Here is a 17,816-nt window from a genome sequence, read left to right as displayed (position 1 = left end):
CAAGTCCAGCATTAATTCGGGCTTCAGTCTCGGCTCTTTTCCTAGCGAACAACTCATTCAGTCTGTAAAATGTAGCCTTAACAAGTGCAGTGACCGGGAGATTGCGTGCACCATTTAAGACGGAGTTGATGGACTCCATAAGATTGGTGGTCATATGACCCCATCGATATCCACCATCAAATGCCAAAGCATACTGCTCACGAGGGATCCGATCAAGCCAGTTGGTGTAAGCCTCACCCCGTTCTTTTAATCGTTCATAGCGCATTTGGTACTCCCTGATCATCCTCGAGTATCCTATGAAAAACATTCAGTCAACTATGAATACCATTTTATTCGATTGTACTTACAATAAATTCAAAGTTCATTTTATTCAAACTTACCAATGTTGACGATAAGCTTCTGTAAGTAAGGTGCCTTAAACTTCATCAAGAAGTTGGACTCAATATGCCGGATACAAAACATATGGAAAGCTCTAGGAGGAGACCAAGCCCCATTACTTCGTTCAATAGCTGACCTAATCGAATCGTGTCGATCAGAGATAAGTCCCACACCATCACGTGTCACCACATGTTGACGCAAGTTACTCAGAAAAAAGTACCATGCATCAGAAGTCTCTCCCTCCACTATGGCAAATGCAATAGGCACGATGTTGTTATTACCATCTTGTGAGACTGCAACCAATAAACAACCCTTCTATTTTTCATACAAATGAGTCCCGTCCACCTGCACCACTGGCTTGCAGTGTCTCAAGGCCCTTATACAAGGGTAATAACTCCAGAAGACTCTATGTAGTACACGTATATCAGGAACCAAATTATCCCCCTGGTAAGCAGGCATTGTTTCAAAGTGAACCACTGCTGATGACTCTTTGTGGCACATGGCCTCAAATCATATGGGCAAAGCTTCATACGATGCTTCCCAACCTCCGAAAATTGATTCGACCGCCTACTGCTTTTCTAACCAAGCCTTGCGATAACTGATGGTGTAGTTAAACTTTGACTGGACTTCAGCAATTACTGATTTCACCTTTATAGACGGGTCAACCTCTACCAACAACTTAATTGCTTCTGCAACTGTCTTAGAATCCAGTTTCGAATGGTCTTGAGAAATAGTAGACTTGGTACAAGTGTGACTTCCATTGTACCTCCTTATCTCCCAACAGTACTTCTTCTGCATTTTGGTAACCCTGATCAACCAGTCACAACCATTCCCATATTCTGTACATTTGGCATAGAATGTCGTCGGTTCCAACTCATATACCCGATAGTCCACACCTCTCCGGATGGTATAATCTTTCATTGCCTATATTACTACCTCCCTTGAACTGAATTCCATCCCCACTGTGAACTCACCATTCGCCACAACAGGAGGCGCAACATACATCAAAATTAATAAACACACTTTACCATGTAAGATCATTATAGTCTTATTTTTCGCTATTCCATCTACGCAAAGAACAACTAAATATAATTCATAACAAAGAACTATTAATTAATAAAAAAATCAAACGCTATGGTCACAAATGCCTAGTCACATATCACATACATTACTCATCCGACTTATTGATCTGTTACTTCAGAGTTTCACATAGCTACCTAGGTTTACGCACATGCATTCATATATTGCGGAAACTCCGGTGCGTGCATAGCCTTCAAATCCAACGACCATATGAAAGAAGGCTCCTGAAACGGATGCGGGTTTGCTAGTGCATTTGCAACTTCTGCCACATCTGTGTTCATGGTGCCGCTAGCTTCATCTTCGTCTTCACCTGGACCGACGATCTCATAGTTACTTTCAAATTCATCTTCGCTTTCACTATTATAATCTTTCAATTCAATGTTACGGTCCATTTCAGATTGCTCAAACTCAATATATAACTCAATGCACGATATTTGGTGGCGATTTTTCTTGTACATTGAAAACATTTCATGCATACTCGCTTCGTCCGTCACGTACTTGGTTTGAAATTGAACAAACCCACCAAACACAGATAAAGGATACCTGTACAACATACACGATACTCTCCTACATTTTTGAGAATCTATATTCTCACAAATCACACCTTTCAATTCCTCAAATGACAATGTGAACGGAATAACAACATCTAATGGATTTTCACACACAAATTGAACTCCCTCATATGTTTGCAATAAGATCTGCCCGTAATAATAAATCTTCAATACAACTCTATCATCCATAACACTACACGTACTTGACTATTCTCAACCTCACAGAAATTTATTTTACAAAAATGAAAGAGAAGAATCAGAGAAGAGAAGAGAAGAGGAAGAACATTAATTGAGACCAACGATAAAGAAATAGGGATTCTGTGAGCTCTTTTAGGTTTTTGTATGCACTAACGGGCAAATCGGACGGACCGATCGCGTGAACTCCCAAATCGGTGGGTCCGATTGGTTCACCCCGGATTAAAATAAATTTTTTTACCTCCAGTAATCTGTCCCACCGATTACTGCACTCTTCGGATAAAATATTTCACCATCCAGAAATTAGTGCCACCGATTTCATGCTGCTCAACGTCTCTCTCACACAAATCAGTGGGTCTGATTTGTGTTTCTTCCTCTCTACTTGAAATCGATGGGTCCGATTTCTTTTCCCCAAAATTTCAAAAAACAACGCCCATCATAACAGTGTAAATTACCCGCAATAATCATATCCCACTATAACTCACACTCCCAAATCATATAAAAAAAAATCAGCCTATAACTTATGCTAATTTGAGGATCAAAATTTTTACAGAAACAACCCACTACTAAAATGACGAATTTAAGACATTAAAAATTCGAAATAACAAAAAATAGAAATATTGCGTCTCAAATCTACTCTCCACAAAGCAACTCCTAAACTCGAAAAAACAAAAACACGGCATAATTCAGTTCGGTCTATTTTTTCTCTCAAAATTTTGGTTGCGTTACTCTGTTCTGCTAACTTTGCTAACCTAACATTATGTCCTTTTTATTCTTACCCTCTCCTAATCACCAGTGAAGTCACCAATGGCGTTACTGTCATGGCACCCCCGCCGTTGCTGGCCGTCGGTTCTTCTTTGTTCGCCTAATCCGTACGACCACACTTTTTGATTTTAGACATTGGTTGAATAATAAAATAATAAAGAAAAGGGAAAGTTGGTTGCTAGTGTAAAAAGACAAAGTGGTGGGCAACAGGGAGCCCTGCCCACAAAAGTAAAAGAGATTCCGCAATGGCTGTCATTTTCATATCTTCACCCTCCCACAGGCCACAGTAGTAGTCACAACACGCCATTTCTGCTGCATTCACCACCCACTCTTGTTTCTTTCACTCGCACGCACCAGCTACCCATTCTCGCCACCTCCAACCACCATAGCTATACGTGTTCCCTCATTCCCACTATCTCACACTCCTTCCGCTGTAAAATTAGGAATCTTTTTGTCCCTTCACTCTCACATTCCCCTATTCAATGGCCCACCCGTATTCCTATTTTTCTCTCTAACCAAACCTCAAATTTTCCTCTTTCATGGTTTTTCTCTTTAACTATTTCCCTTCCTTTTCCCCATTTTCCATACAGTACCATGTCGCCGGCGCCGCATCACGGAGACCAGTATTCCTTCGCCCTCGAGTACGACGGCCCCCCGCTCCCCTTCGATCTCCCCCGGGCGGTTCCCATCAGCGTCGACGACATTCCGGTAGCTTCCGTCGTCTCTCAAGTACCTCTCTCCGATACTCTCTCTTTACCCGTTGTGCAACCAATCGTGGCGCCCAAAAACCCCACCGTTAAATTCTCTAAGGAGCTCCGGACTCTCGGCTCCGAAGCTAGGGTTTCCAAGGAGGTCGAGTTAGGTTCGGAGAGAACGGTGTCTCCCACCTCTGTCATCGCCTTCGAGGACAGAGTTTCGCAGAGCAACAACGTCTGTGAGCTCTCGGGTGAGTTGAGTAGCTCCGGCGCGTTCGAGTTCTCCAACGTGAACTATGCCTCCGGCGAGTTTTCCGATGAGGGTGGGAGTTCCAGGATGCTGGAGGAATCGAGGGGAGCTGGAAGCTCCGGCACTGTGGAGTTTTGCGAGAGTTTTGATAAGTCAGGGAGAAGCTCGAGTGCGTTGAGGGTTTCGAACGAGTTGCATCAGCACGATTGGGCCTCCACTGAGTCTGTTCTGAGTTTGGAGTACCCTTCCACTCGGGTTTCTTCGCTGAAGGCTGAGGATTGTGGTGATGCTAGGCGCCCCCCTGTTGTTACCTTCGATGTGGATTCTGATGATGCTTTGGATGGGGATTTTGGTGATGAGGAGGAAGCTGTGACTAGACCTCTTAAAAGGGAGCCTCTCACAAAGGGGAAGAAAGGGTCTTGCTATAGATGCTTCAAGGGGAATAGATTCACAGAGAAGGAGGTTTGCCTTGTCTGTGATGCAAAGTATTGTAGTAATTGTGTGCTCCGAGCTATGGGGTCCATGCCGGAGGGTAGGAAATGTGTTGCCTGTATTGGATTCCCCATCGATGAGTCGAAACGAGGGAATTTAGGGAAATGCTCACGGATGCTCAAGCGGTTGCTTAATGAATTGGAGGTTCGGCAGATAATGAAGGCGGAGAAGTTTTGTGAAGTGAATCAGCTTCCACCTGAATATATTTTTGTTAATGGGAAGCCTCTTGCGTATGAGGAGCTGGTTACCTTGCAGAACTGTCCAAACCCTCCAAAGAAGCTGAAGCCTGGAAACTATTGGTATGACAAAGTGTCTGGTCTTTGGGGGAAGGTATTCTTTATTTTATTTTTTCCCCTTTTTTTCTTTGATTTGTATCTTACATGACTTCTAAATTTAGTGCTTTGCTATGGATGCTGATTGGCTTGTAATTTTGTAGGAAGGGCAAAAGCCTTCCAGGATTATCAGTCCCCATCTGAATGTTGGAGGCCCCATCCAGCCTGATGCTAGCAATGGAAACACTCAAGTTTTCATCAATGGTCGGGAAATAACAAAAGTAGAGCTTCGGATGTTGCAGGTTGAAATTTTTTAATATAAAGCAAAAATTCTTTTTAGAGGTCTTAATAACGATTTCTTGTTCGTCGAGGAAGAAAAATTGTTGAAAGAATCCTGTTTTGACAATGCAGTTGGCAGGAGTTCAATGTGCTGGTAACCCACATTTTTGGGTCAATGAGGATGGTTCATACCAAGAAGAGGGACAGAAGAATACACGAGGGTATATATGGGGAAAGGTGATCATTTTCCCATGGGATTTTATTTGTCTCTTATTTCATTCTGCTCTGTCAATTTTTGCTTCTTACTCTTTTATTTCATTTGTTAGGCTGGAACGAAGCTTGTATGTGCTTTCCTGTCCCTTCCAGTACCTTCTAAATCCTCAAATTCTCATGGAGAACAACACTCCAGCCTGTCTAGCAAAGCAGTTCCTGACTACCTTGACCACGCAATAATTCAGAAGCTTCTCTTAGTTGGTTGTAGTGGATCTGGAACAAGTACCATTTTCAAGCAGGTGATTTGTTATTTCATAATTTAATCTAGTCCTTCTTAATAATTAATTCAGTAGTGTCAAAGAATGCATAGCAAGAGTCAACAAATTCATAGAATTTTAAATAATTATGACAGGCCAAGATTCTGTACAACAGTGTCCCCTTCTCAGATGATGAGCGTGAAAATATAAAGTTAACCATCCAGAGCAATGTCTATGCCTATCTTGGCGTACTCCTGGAGGGTCGTGAGCGTTTTGAAGACGAATGTTTGGGGCATTTAAAGAAATGGCAGTCTTCTACTCCTGGTAGCACAGGTATGAGACCATTTTTCTCCTTTCTATACACTTCTCCTGTCACAGTTTGGCTCAGCACCAAAAAATACATGGCCAAGTGTTCAACTGTCCATCAACCGTGCACCTTGTACTTGTGGGTCTAAAATCTAAATGGTTAGCAGCATGCTTAGATGTTTGTTTAAGGTGTCACATGGTTGATAATTCCTTCCAATATTAACACAAAACCCCCCTTATTATTTGGATAGTGATTACTGTATAAGATGATAAGAGGTATGCAGATTTAACATTTAGCTTGCCATTTGTATTGAAAGATTTTGCTTATGGCTCACAACAGGGCCTGGACCAGAATCTGATGAGAAGACGATGTATTCCATTGGTACAAGGCTGAAAGTATTCTCTGATTGGTTGCTGAAAACTATGGTATCGGGCAAACTTGATGCCATCTTTCCAGCTGCTACACGCGAATATGCGCCATTGATTGAGGAGTTGTGGAATGATGCAGCCATTAAGGCCACATATGCAAGAAGAAGTGAACTAGAAATGTTGCCTAGTGTCGCGAATTATTTCTTAGAGCGGGTAAGATAAGTTTTATTTTTCATCAGTATTTTGTGTGCTCTTATAATTTAATTGTATATTGTATATTACTGTTTTACGAATTTAGTTCTCATTCTGCATATGTCTATAACATGGCAATTCTATGTCTAGGCTGTTAAGATATTGAGGACTGATTATGAACCCTCGGATTTGGATATCCTCTATGCTGAGGGAGTTACTTCATCCAATGGTCTGGCTTGTGTGGAGTTTTCATTTCCCCAATCATCTCCTGAGGAAACTGGTGAAACTGCTGATCTACATGATTCATTGATTAGGTACGTCAATATTTGTGCCTGTCTCCTGCCAAACAAATATTGTGGCTTTCTGTCAAAAATAAAAATTGTCCCCCTTTCCCTTTGGTTAATATAGTGTTTAGTTTTTTTTTTCCTCTCTAAATTTTGTGACCAGCATATGCAATATAATGGAGAATAAATATGGTACTTATTGATGTAGTAAGTAGCCTATGAAGCTGAAAAATATTTTTCCACTACACATTATTGGAATGCTTATATGAAAATTTCTTTGTCTGTCCCTGCTGTCATGATATTTGACGAATGCAGTAGGGTTTAGTGCATGCAGAAGAAACATAAGAACTTCATACGTCTATAGAGACAATTCTTTCCACTTAACAATATGACGAGTAGGATATTGATGGTTTATAATTAGTAAGGAGAGAGATGGTCCAGAACTCCAAGGACTCATGAATTTTGTGGGCAAAAACTTTTAGCTTTTTAGTTATATGATATGTAAATATTGCGGGATTTATTTGAAGTTGCTGAAATTTTCTTGTATGTAAGTTTGGCTCAAATAAGGAAATGTTAAATTGATTTGCTCCCCTCTTCAAATGCCTGTCTACATGTTACCCTCTTTCAGAAAGGAAAAAGGAATATTACATTAGGGGCGAAGTCATTATTACGATGTTTCTGATGCATCTTTTTGTTTTGGATGGCTAGCAGGTATCAACTTATTAGGGTGCATGCAAGGGGGCTAGGAGAAAATTGCAAGTGGTTGGAGATGTTTGAGGATGTTGGAATGGTCATTTTCTGTGTTTCCTTGAGTGACTATGATCAGTTTACCGTTGATGGAAATGGTTGTTCCACTAATAAGATGGTATTAAGTAGGAAGTTTTTCGAAGCCATTGTCACTCACCCAACTTTTGAGCATATGGACTTCTTATTGATATTAAACAAAGTTGATCAGTTTGAGGAGAAGATTGAACAAGTTCCGTTGACCAAGTGTGATTGGTTCTCTGATTTTCATCCAACAATTAGCCGACCTCGGCCCAATAGCAACAGTAACAGCATCAATCACAACCCCTCCCTTGGTCAGCTGGGTTCTCATTACATAGCGGTTAAGTTCAAGAGGCTTTATTCATCTCTTACAGGGAGAAAGTTATACGTGTCTGTGGTGAAGGGCTTGGAGCCTGGTAGTGTTGATGCAGCACTTAAATATGCAAAGGAAATTTTGAAGTGGAGCGAGGAGAGACCAAACTTTAGCTCCAGTGAGTACTCAATGTATAGCATGGAAGCGAGTTCCTTCTCTCATTGATTTCTAATTTAGACAAGATTTTTGGGTCATACCTGTTTGTGACTTGAATTCTGTCGATGTACATATATACCTAACTAGGAGTAACAAGGAGCATATTCCTTCCTCAAGCTTGCACTAGTCCTAGGATTCAGGCTTTAGGGTTTGTTTATGTCATGGCTTGAGCACATATCACACAGATCAAGGTGTAATTGTCAAATTCTTTCTTCTTCTTTTTCCCTCCCCCCACATGTTAAAGTAGAATCTGGATGTTTGGATTTGTATGTACATCATTGATAATCCTTTCATGATTGAGTTGGAATTGGAATCAAACTTTTGTCTTTTTAAGGAGAAATGGGATGGCAGGTAATGGTTATATGAGGAGCCCATGTGTTATATATATTTTATATTTAGTGAACAGGAGGTGAGAGTAAAGAATTTGATAAACTCATAAAAGTGAACCATTGGTACGGAATCATTTGCAAGAACAACAAAACGCAGCCGCTATCTTATTACAGTTCGGCACCATTAATCAAGTAATCTACAAAATGAAAGCTCTTTTGACTTATAACCTAGACCGTCCTCGTAAAGCATGGCGCCAACGACGTGGCTTCTTTCAAAATTAAACCCAACCCCAACAACGCACCTTCCTCAGACCAGAAAACAGGAACCTTCAAACCCCCCCCAAAGAGATTACCACCCCGCGCCATACGGTTAGGAGAAAAATAGTCATAGGAACAAGAGACCACAGATCTTCAAACTAAATTGGTGGGTTGCGCCAGGCCCTTGCAATAGTGCAACACAAAGGGCGACGCAGAAGAAGCCCAATAGCAAGCTATTGAGGTGGCTTCTCGCCCTCAATAAATTAATTTAATATCGTGTGAGCCATTGGCTCACATATCAGATATTAAACTGATAAGAACAGATACTACACTTGATCTTAGCCAAAAGGCCGAGAAAGGTATGCCTTGACATGTGTTGATATGTTTATTTTATATTGACACCTTAGTTCTCTCTTCTTTGCCTTACCCAATGTGAGACTTCTTTGTGAGTTGTTTTACTTTTACAACATGAGTGAAAGTACAACCATCCTCTACTCTAACAAACATTGTTTCTTGTCAGTTTCTTTTTGGTTGAATCCAACGCCGCTCCGTCAATTCTTTGCTGCAGAAGAAGCATGAACTTTGTAAATGCTTAGCAGCGTGCTTTTACATGTTTGCTTGTTTAAGGTGTCATTTATGTTTTCTTTCGCCAACTTCCACTAGCATCTCAATTTATTTCAACAACTTACAGATTACTTTATTGCAACAGCTTGTAGTTGCTACACCAGTAATGATTAAACAAGTAAAGCATTTAAAGATTGAAAACCTATCACATTCCAAAGGCTCTCAGAATTCATAATTCATAAAGCTTGGGGTGTAGACGTGGTGTTAGGAGAACTTGAAGTGGGGTGGCTTTCAAATTGGTGAGGCCAAAGCTCTCTGTCATGTCTACAGCTTCATCCGAAGGAGAATCGATTTCAAAAGACTGTAACAACCTAGCTAGCGTTAGATGCACGACGCGCAGAGCCAGGGAGGCACCAGGGCAAGCCCTCCTTCCAGAACTGAAAGGCACAAGCTCAAAGTTCTGACCTCTCACATCAACATGCTTGTGTGTTGTCAAGAACCTTTGTGGCTTGAAATCCTGTGGATCTTCCCATACATCACCATCCCTGTGGATCTTCCATGCATTCACCATTAGGTGTGTGCCTGCAGGGATGTGATATCCGCATGAGAAAGTGCAGTCTTCCATGGCTGCACGAAAGGTTATGATGGGACTTGGTGGATATAGTCTTAGAGTTTCTTTCACTACGGCTTGCAAGTACTCTAACTTGCTTATGTCTGATTCTTCTACCTTCCTTTCGTGTCCGATGTGAATGTTGATCTCTTCTTGCACCCTTTTCAGTTCTGTTTTGTTGTTGAGTAGCAGAGATAGCGCCCATGTTAGAGTAACCATGGTAGCATCACTTCCTGCTAGTATCAGATTCTGCAAACAATATTCATAGTTGGAGTATTTAAGTTAAATGCCAAACTGAAAAGATAACATTACCAAAAGGCTTATATTATTCCATTCCTTTACTAAACTAATCTTAGTGTTGAATCAGATTATATGGCATAAAAATAACACAATTCTCTATCTATAATAAACTGTGAGAAGATCAAAATAGACTAACCAAATTCCAAAGATGCATGTTTGATTAGAAAATGGAACAGTTCTTTTTATTACAAATCCTTTTAAACGTAAAATGGTTGATCAAATGAGACATGTTACAGAAGCAAACACAAAAAGCAGTTGGTTAGCTGAATGAATTACTTACTTACCAAACAAGTAGCCTTGATGATGGTATCAGCACTATAACCAAAAATATGAGCATTCTGCAGAGTATTAAGCATGACATCCATGAAATCCTGCTCTTCCTTATTGGAAGCTCTTTTCCTTTTGTGTTCATCAAGCCACCCTTTCACCAGGGTATCCATTTCACTAGCTGTTTTCTTCATAGCCTTCTCATGTCCATTGAAATCTAACCAACCAAGAGATGGAATTGCATCAGACAACACAAACACCCCAAACAAACGCACACACTCTCTCATAGCCTTCTTATACCTCCTTGCTTCTTCACTTTCTTCATAGCCATCACCACTTTCCCCATAGTATGGCCTCCCTCCCACCATTCTCAAAGAAACATTGTGTGTCAAATCGCCAAACCACTCCTTCATATCAACAAAAACCCCTCCTTCTATCTTGTAAAGCTTCCTTATTGCAGAATCCAACTCAGTTTCTCTTGTTTTCTTGAGGAGTTCAAGTCTATGGTTTGAAAGAAGCTGAAGAGTAGTTAGCTTCCTAATCTCACGCCAGTAAGGTCCATAAGGAGTGAAACCAAACATGGCACAGTCATATCCCATTAGCTTTGAGGCTGCAACACAAGGTCTTGTGGAGAATGCTTTGTCATGGATGGTGAAACATTCCTTCACCATCTCACAGCTACTCAACACAAGAACTTTGTATGAACCAAGTTTAATAGTGAAGATTGGTCCATGTTCTTCAGCCATAGCACCAAGTGTTCTGTGTGTGAGTTGATGGCTTCCAAAGAGGTGAAGATGGCCAATAATAGGCCATGCACCCCTTGCTTGAGGGGCACTGCATTGTTTCTTTTTGTTGGTAGTGTGTTTTTTCTTTAAGAAATACAAAATGGAAGCACTAATGAAGAGGAAAAGAATGGTTGAAACGAGAATTTTGATCTCTGAGGTATCCATGATCTTTGATTCTTAACCATGACCTAGTTATGTTCCAATGCTAAAGCACTTATATATACAACTTTGCTTACCTCAGCAATGTATCTAACCGACTTGAGAAAATGGGTGGCAGGTGTGGATAAGGAGATTTTCGGCATGGATAATGTCAGTGGCTCTCAATATAACAAATATATAAATTAAACTTTATATTTGTACAATTTTCATGGTTAAAATATCAACTCTATAATACTATAAATGTGTGTTTTGTAAAATTGACGAGTTACTTGATCAGTTAATTAGTGAATTGCTTGGTTAAAAACTACGTTACATTTGAATTTGACATTTAAATTTCTTTTCAAACGTATTTGGTTGGTACTATCTTTTTAGAAATTATAGTAAATAAAAGGTGGTCCTAAGATAGGAGAGGGTAGGCCAAATCATTAAACCAAGTTGGCATCTGCACCAAGATTTCGAATCTTCTCTATTGAATTTCCTACTTGTTAATATTAATAGTAATATTTCATCATACAGTTATAATGTCACATATTTTGTTTGAACCCCTTTAAAAATTGTATGATGAAAAACTATACTTATCAAAGGGAAAATTTGATTGGAGATGATTCATTCTCACTGAATTTATACAAATGACTCCCAAGGATAACGAAAAGTCATAAAAAAAAATTTTGGTATGTCTCTCTTATATGTCACACTAATTTATTGTAATCAAATCATCCAACAACGATTTGATCCAGAAAAGCTGAGCTTATTTTATTGCTTTATCTCCAAACAGGTACAGGAAATCAGATTTCTGTATGTTTTACTACTTTTCTTGATGACTCAAGATTCTGCCCTTGTTTACACTTTTGTCTTGTTGGTACAAACTTCACATGATTATGTGTCCTAAAGCATGGATTAATTACTTTTTTGTCTTCATTTGGCTTCCAAATGCAACTTGTAATTAGTTGCTTCTGAATATTATATTGGCTCTAATGTGCATTATTTACAGGTAAATAAAATCAGTAGCACTTCCATTTATTTGTTACAAGAAAATTAATACTCTATGCTCTCTTCCATAATAAAAAATGATTAGTTTGTCTACTGTACTCACTAATGAATTGTGCTATAGGTAGTATAAGATACAGTTATGATCTGATAATAAATCAACTTGTTTATCAGAATGGAACTGTCAATCCCTATTTTATTTTTTTGGTTTGCCAAGAATATCAAATCTAATTTCCAAAGCATATCTTCTTTCAGTTAAAGTGTTCTTAGCTCTGTATTTAGAAATCCTCTTGTTTGCTTTTCATGTGTAATCTAAAGGATTTTAGGCCATCTAATGTACCATAGTCCACACCATCACTTATTACTTGGATTTCGAGGATATCAATCTCGGATTAATTGAAAAAAAAATTAGTAAAGTATTTTACAATAACAAATGATGGATAGATTATGTCTTTCTGTCTATAAAAAATGTGAAATGAAACAAAGTTGCCCATATGTTCCATTTATGTGGCGTGTCTCATTACTGTCACATGAGTTCAGGGACGATGACATTTTGGACAATGAAACATTTAATTTGTTATCTTTTAAGTTTTCATATAACTGTCATCAATTACTCTCTATTTACTAGAAATCCTAACGAAAAGTGAAGTTTTGCTCCAAAAGTTATCTTCTTGACAATATTTCATAAATAAATGTCATTAGGGAAAGTATGAGGAGCCAATGAGATTTTTATACAATGTGTACAATGGAGGTTTATAGAGTATTAGAGATATAATTATTAGTGTTACAATTTCCTATCAGTTGAAGCTTTTGTGATGAGTGGTATCATGACATAGTATTAAATCGCTAGATCCCAAAGGTCAAGAGTTCGATTCTTGGTGAACCCAAAAATTAAACTAATTTTTCGAGAAGATGTTTATTATCCCTTGTACTCGGATGGTTATTCTAAATAGTATAGGGGATGTTCATTTCATAAGTCAATAGCCATTGTACACATTGTACAAATAGTCCATTGTCTCCCTAGCGGGATCCATGTCATTATAGTCAATGACACATAAAAGCATCGTCATTAAGTTAACATGGTGAATTGACAAAAGAATATAATATGTCCATAATTTGTTATTGTAGAGGATCTAATTGGTATCTTTTTTCTTTAAGGACTAATTTATTCGAAGTTGAAATTCTCATAGACCTAATTATCACTTTATTCTATTAAATGTGTAACACTCTACCACACAGAGCCTTACGCTTAAGTCGTAAAGCAGAGGTGACGAAATATTTCGACCTTTAAAAATAAAATATGTACATAAATATAGTTGAAAGAGTTCATATCTAGAAACCTGGAGAATAAGCTAAACAAAAGCGAAAACAAAAAATCGTATCACAATCGCATGCATAATCGTAAAACGGATAGGTAAGATCAAAAGAAGGCTAAAAACATAATATACAAATCATAGTTCCAAAACACAAATATCAAGTTTCAGACTTGACCTGCGAAGTTAAGGCCGACCAGAGTATGTAATTATATATATACAATAAAAAACATAACTCAAACTACAGAATAAACACATGTTTCTCCAAATCAACCTTTAAGAGGGACAAAATACAAAATATATATGCAGAGATTCTATATACATATATACATAACCAAAAACAAAATATAACAGCCCAAAAGACAATTCTTCGCTTGTAAAAAGGGTCTCCAGACGCTCAACGAGGTGCCTCTCGATTTGCATATGAAAAATAACAGAAATATGTATGGAATGAGAATCAGGGATTTTCAACATAGTAAAAGTACCCACATAGTAAATATAAAAGGTCTCAGAAAAGTCAAAGGCATTTCTAGAACTTCGACACTTAGATTAATCTTAAAATTTATTCTAAATCAATAATATCGGTAATCTAACTAAAGGATTCCAACCCCAATCTAACTCTACACCTTCTATCAACTCTAAACTTCCAAATCACCGGTGGAACAACCCTCCTTCACTCTTCCGCCAAGAGAGGGTCTCTCAGAAGCATACACATACCATTCAAGTAAGGAAAATATAGATAGAAGTGCAATTACAGCAAGTAGAACAAGTAGCAGATAAGCAGAGTTAAACAATTAAGCAAACCAAAACAATACACGCTCAAGCAAAATATACAAATGTATATGGTGTATGCCTGTCCTATGAACGATGAGTCTCATCTGTTAGTTATAAAGGCAAACCCGACATGTCCGGTAGCTAATTCGATTTGGATTCAAGCCAACCGGTTCAGTCCATTGGTCTGTTTTTGGGTCAAAATCTTTAAAATTAGTGTTAAAACTCATATTTTAATTATTTCAACTTCATTAAACTATAAAATTTAATTTTTTAATTTCTTTAAATAATAATTAATTTATTAGTTAATTATTCGGAATTTACAAAATGTGGATTTTTAGACATACTCAGAAAACATGTCTTAACTTTATGGATAGGCTATGTTCCCCAAATCACATCCTTGTCCCTCCAACTTTAGCATTGTGCACATGAACCTAACCTTGGTTTTACCTTTTACTTTTCTTAGCATTTGACCAATGTTGATTCAGTGTACCTATCCATATGGCAGAAGGATAAATTGGTATACATATTTGATACTTGCTATAGAGTTTTAATATCATTCATTATGCATCATTTGCCGGCCACATATGGAGTTAGAGGGCCCAATGTGCTTGTGGATCAACTTTGAAGAAAATGGAAGTAAAGGATTATGCAAGGTGCACCGCATATGGTGCTAGAATTTGATGAATTTGATGAATTCTGAGAAGTCCTTTTTCTTGATTCTTCTATATATGGTTCTTCAATGATGCTCTATTCATAGCTAAAATTATAAGTGAAGTGAGGTGTGATTAAATTGAATTGTATCATTTCTGCTTTTGACCTCAATAACAGCTGCATCTGTTGTTTTGAAAACTTGATAATTTGATTGTGATAATGAATCACTTAGGAAGCAATGAGTAGACTTGACATGACAAACCTAGCAAGAAGCACTAACAGCCTATAACTAATGCTAAAGAGAGATGTCTGTTAAACATGGCTTCGATTGTACATACCACTCATTTACTATAAGATAAATGGTATATCTACACATTAGTATGATACAACAACAACAACAACAACAACAAAAAAGTCTTATGATCTTATCCACTAGGTAGAGTCGGCTACATACATCAAACAACACCATTGAGTCCTATTATATATCATATCTATAGTAAGACCATTTACACTTAGATCTCCTTTAACCATCTCATACTGGTCTCTTGGGTCTTCTCCTAAATTTCGCCACCTGTCTATCTTTTTATCTGATCCATCCTCCTAATTAAATGTTCTGTCAATTATCTTCCCACACATCTTAGTACGATGATAATAACTATTTTCAAATAATACATCTAAGTACAAAAATAAAAGGCACAACACAAACAGCAGAAAAATAGAGCGCCCTTAGCCTTCCGCATCATAAAACACAGTTGAGGCGTGGAACAAGAAGAACCTCAAGTGGAGTTGCTTTCACATTTGTCAAACCAATGCTCTTTGTCATGTCTACAGGTTCATTGGATGGAGTAGTAATTTCAAAGCTATGCAGCAGTGCAGCCAGAATAAGATGCATAACATTGAGAGATAGTGAAATTCCGGGGCACGAACGCCTTCCAGAGCCAAATGGAAGAAGCTCATAGTGTTGGCCCCTCACATCTATGTCCTTGTGGCTGCTGCACAAGAATCTCTCAGGTTGAAAGCTATACGGATCAGGCCACAAGTTCTCATCATGCATTATTTTCCATATGTTTATCATCAACTTGGTGCTTGCTGGGATGTGATAGCCAGTTGAAAGCGTGCAGTCCTTCATTGCTGCACGAGGAAAAATGACAGCACTCGGAGAACTTAGCCGCAAAGATTCCTTCACAATGGCTTGAAGATACACCAAATCCTTGATGTCGGATTCCTCCACTTGTCTATTCCTCCCAATTTTGTTGTCCAACTCATCTTGAGCCTTCTTCAGTACTTGTGGATTATTAAGCATCAGAGACAAGATCCATGTTATAGCTACCATAATGGAGTCACTTCCTGCCAACAGATTCTGCAGAGACAAAAAATCTACTCAGAACTATTCCAATGCGGTATTAAAAAACAAGTTATGACTTACAAAATACAGACATGATTCCTATGAACTAACACAGTATATCTTGTAGCTAGAATCTTGAAATAACACCAACTTTATAAGTTGTCTCAAACTCGGAGTCAAATGAATAAAATACATTAAAGTTCAAAGCTGTCTCAAGAACTCACCAGGACAGTAGACTTGATAATGGTATCTGTGTCAAAAGAAGCAATAGGGTTTTCTTGTAGGACTCTCAGCATCACATCCATGAAATCTAGCTCTTCCTCTCCATCCTTACCTAATAGTCTTCTCTGCTTGTGTTCCTCTAACCACTCCCCAATTAGTTGGTCAAGTTTTTGAGCCGTCTCCTTCATCTTCTTCTTGTAACCATGTATGTCCCACCACCAAAGAGCTGGAATTGAATCAGAGATCACAGGCACCCCAAATAGGTTAATGAAGTCCCTTATTATGTTCTGGAAATATTGTGCCTTGCCATCTTCTGAGCTTACTCCAAAGTATCTCTTACATGATATCATTCTCAAGATAATGTTAAATGCTAAATCACCAAACCATTGCTTCATTTCAACCAATATTCCATTCTCTGGGCAGCCTTTGCTTGACCATAAGCCATACAGCTCTCTCATTGCCATCTCCACCTCTGAAGCTCGTATGTGCTTAAGCAGGTCAATCCTATGGTTTGATAGAAGATGGATTGTAACAATCTTGCGCATCTCACGCCAGTAAGGACCGTAAGGCGCAAAACCAAACATTGCACCATCATAGCCTAGTAATCTTGAAGCAGTAACTAGGGGTCTGTCTGAGAAAGCTTTATCATGTTCAGTGAAACACTCTTTGGCCATTTCCCAACTGCTCAAAACTAGGACCCTGTTTGAACCCATCTTTATGGTAAAGGCTGGTCCATATTTTTCTGCCATGGTACAAAGTGTTTCAAAGAGCAGTTTCTTTCCACCAAATAGGTGTAGATGGCCGATAATCGGCAACGCCCCGCCTGCTTGTGGTGCAGTACAGGTCTTGCTCTCACTTTTAGTAACTGATCTTCCAAGATAATAAATGAAGATGCAGATCAGCAAGGCAAGTATGTAAATAATCGAGGTTGAGGAAGATTGAAGCAGATCCTCCATCACAGCTGGTATGCCTGAAGCAACCAAGCAACTAAAATTAGTATATACTAAACATATAAGAGAACTGATGAATCCTAATTTTGCATTATCTTATAAAGAACTGGTGCAGGTTGTATGCATCTGTACTAGGTTTTCTTTAAACAAATAGACAAATTTGAACTTCATTGAAACATTATGAACGCCACCATATTTTATTTGTAGGAGGATCACTCCAATATTTTTATTGCTTTAGATATTCATATGGATCAGTATGATTGGAGTTCATTTTGTCTCTTTGGTTGACTTTCTTCAACTTTTAAGTTTAACTAAATGTAGGCGGCTCCTGCAGGAAGTGAGATTAGAGCATTCAGTCAATGCAACACTCAAGTGCGTTATATATAATATATATATTTCTTAGCTTTGTTTCCCCGGCATCTTGTTAAAT

General features: G+C 38.5%; 3 protein-coding genes and 1 non-coding gene across 4 annotated transcripts; 1 reads left to right on the top strand and 3 right to left on the bottom strand.

Annotated features, from left to right (window-relative positions):
• Positions 1 to 3,306: 3,306 nt before the first annotated feature.
• LOC130979733 (extra-large guanine nucleotide-binding protein 1) lies at positions 3,307 to 8,212 on the top strand. The gene is made up of 8 exons (XM_057903260.1): positions 3,307 to 4,736; positions 4,843 to 4,980; positions 5,090 to 5,194; positions 5,284 to 5,469; positions 5,583 to 5,760; positions 6,074 to 6,315; positions 6,445 to 6,608; positions 7,290 to 8,212. Exons 1-8 carry the CDS (start codon positions 3,564 to 3,566, stop codon positions 7,879 to 7,881), a joined length of 2,778 nt encoding a protein of 925 aa, XP_057759243.1. The 5' UTR covers positions 3,307 to 3,563; the 3' UTR covers positions 7,882 to 8,212.
• A 413-nt stretch (positions 8,213 to 8,625) lies between these two features.
• LOC130932276 (U2 spliceosomal RNA) lies at positions 8,626 to 8,822 on the bottom strand. The gene has a single exon (XR_009067433.1). It is a non-coding gene; the product is annotated as a U2 spliceosomal RNA (small nuclear RNA).
• A 50-nt stretch (positions 8,823 to 8,872) lies between these two features.
• Positions 8,873 to 11,159, bottom strand: LOC130979734 (cytochrome P450 CYP82D47-like). Its single transcript, XM_057903261.1, has 2 exons — positions 10,218 to 11,159; positions 8,873 to 9,882 (listed from the first exon to the last, which is right to left on the bottom strand). The coding sequence occupies exons 1-2, from the start codon at positions 11,148 to 11,150 to the stop codon at positions 9,253 to 9,255; spliced, it is 1,563 nt and encodes a 520-aa protein (XP_057759244.1). The 5' UTR covers positions 11,151 to 11,159; the 3' UTR covers positions 8,873 to 9,252.
• A 4,038-nt stretch (positions 11,160 to 15,197) lies between these two features.
• On the bottom strand, positions 15,198 to 17,532 carry LOC130982203 (cytochrome P450 CYP82D47-like). Its single transcript, XM_057906096.1, has 2 exons — positions 16,439 to 17,532; positions 15,198 to 16,229 (listed from the first exon to the last, which is right to left on the bottom strand). The coding sequence occupies exons 1-2, from the start codon at positions 17,390 to 17,392 to the stop codon at positions 15,609 to 15,611; spliced, it is 1,575 nt and encodes a 524-aa protein (XP_057762079.1). The 5' UTR covers positions 17,393 to 17,532; the 3' UTR covers positions 15,198 to 15,608.
• Between the last annotated feature and the right edge of the window lie 284 nt (positions 17,533 to 17,816).

Source organism: Arachis stenosperma, chromosome 5, assembly GCF_014773155.1.
Source record: "Arachis stenosperma cultivar V10309 chromosome 5, arast.V10309.gnm1.PFL2, whole genome shotgun sequence".
NCBI classification, from domain to species: Eukaryota; Viridiplantae; Streptophyta; class Magnoliopsida; order Fabales; family Fabaceae; genus Arachis; species Arachis stenosperma.
This window is presented reverse-complemented; position numbering and strand designations above follow the sequence as displayed.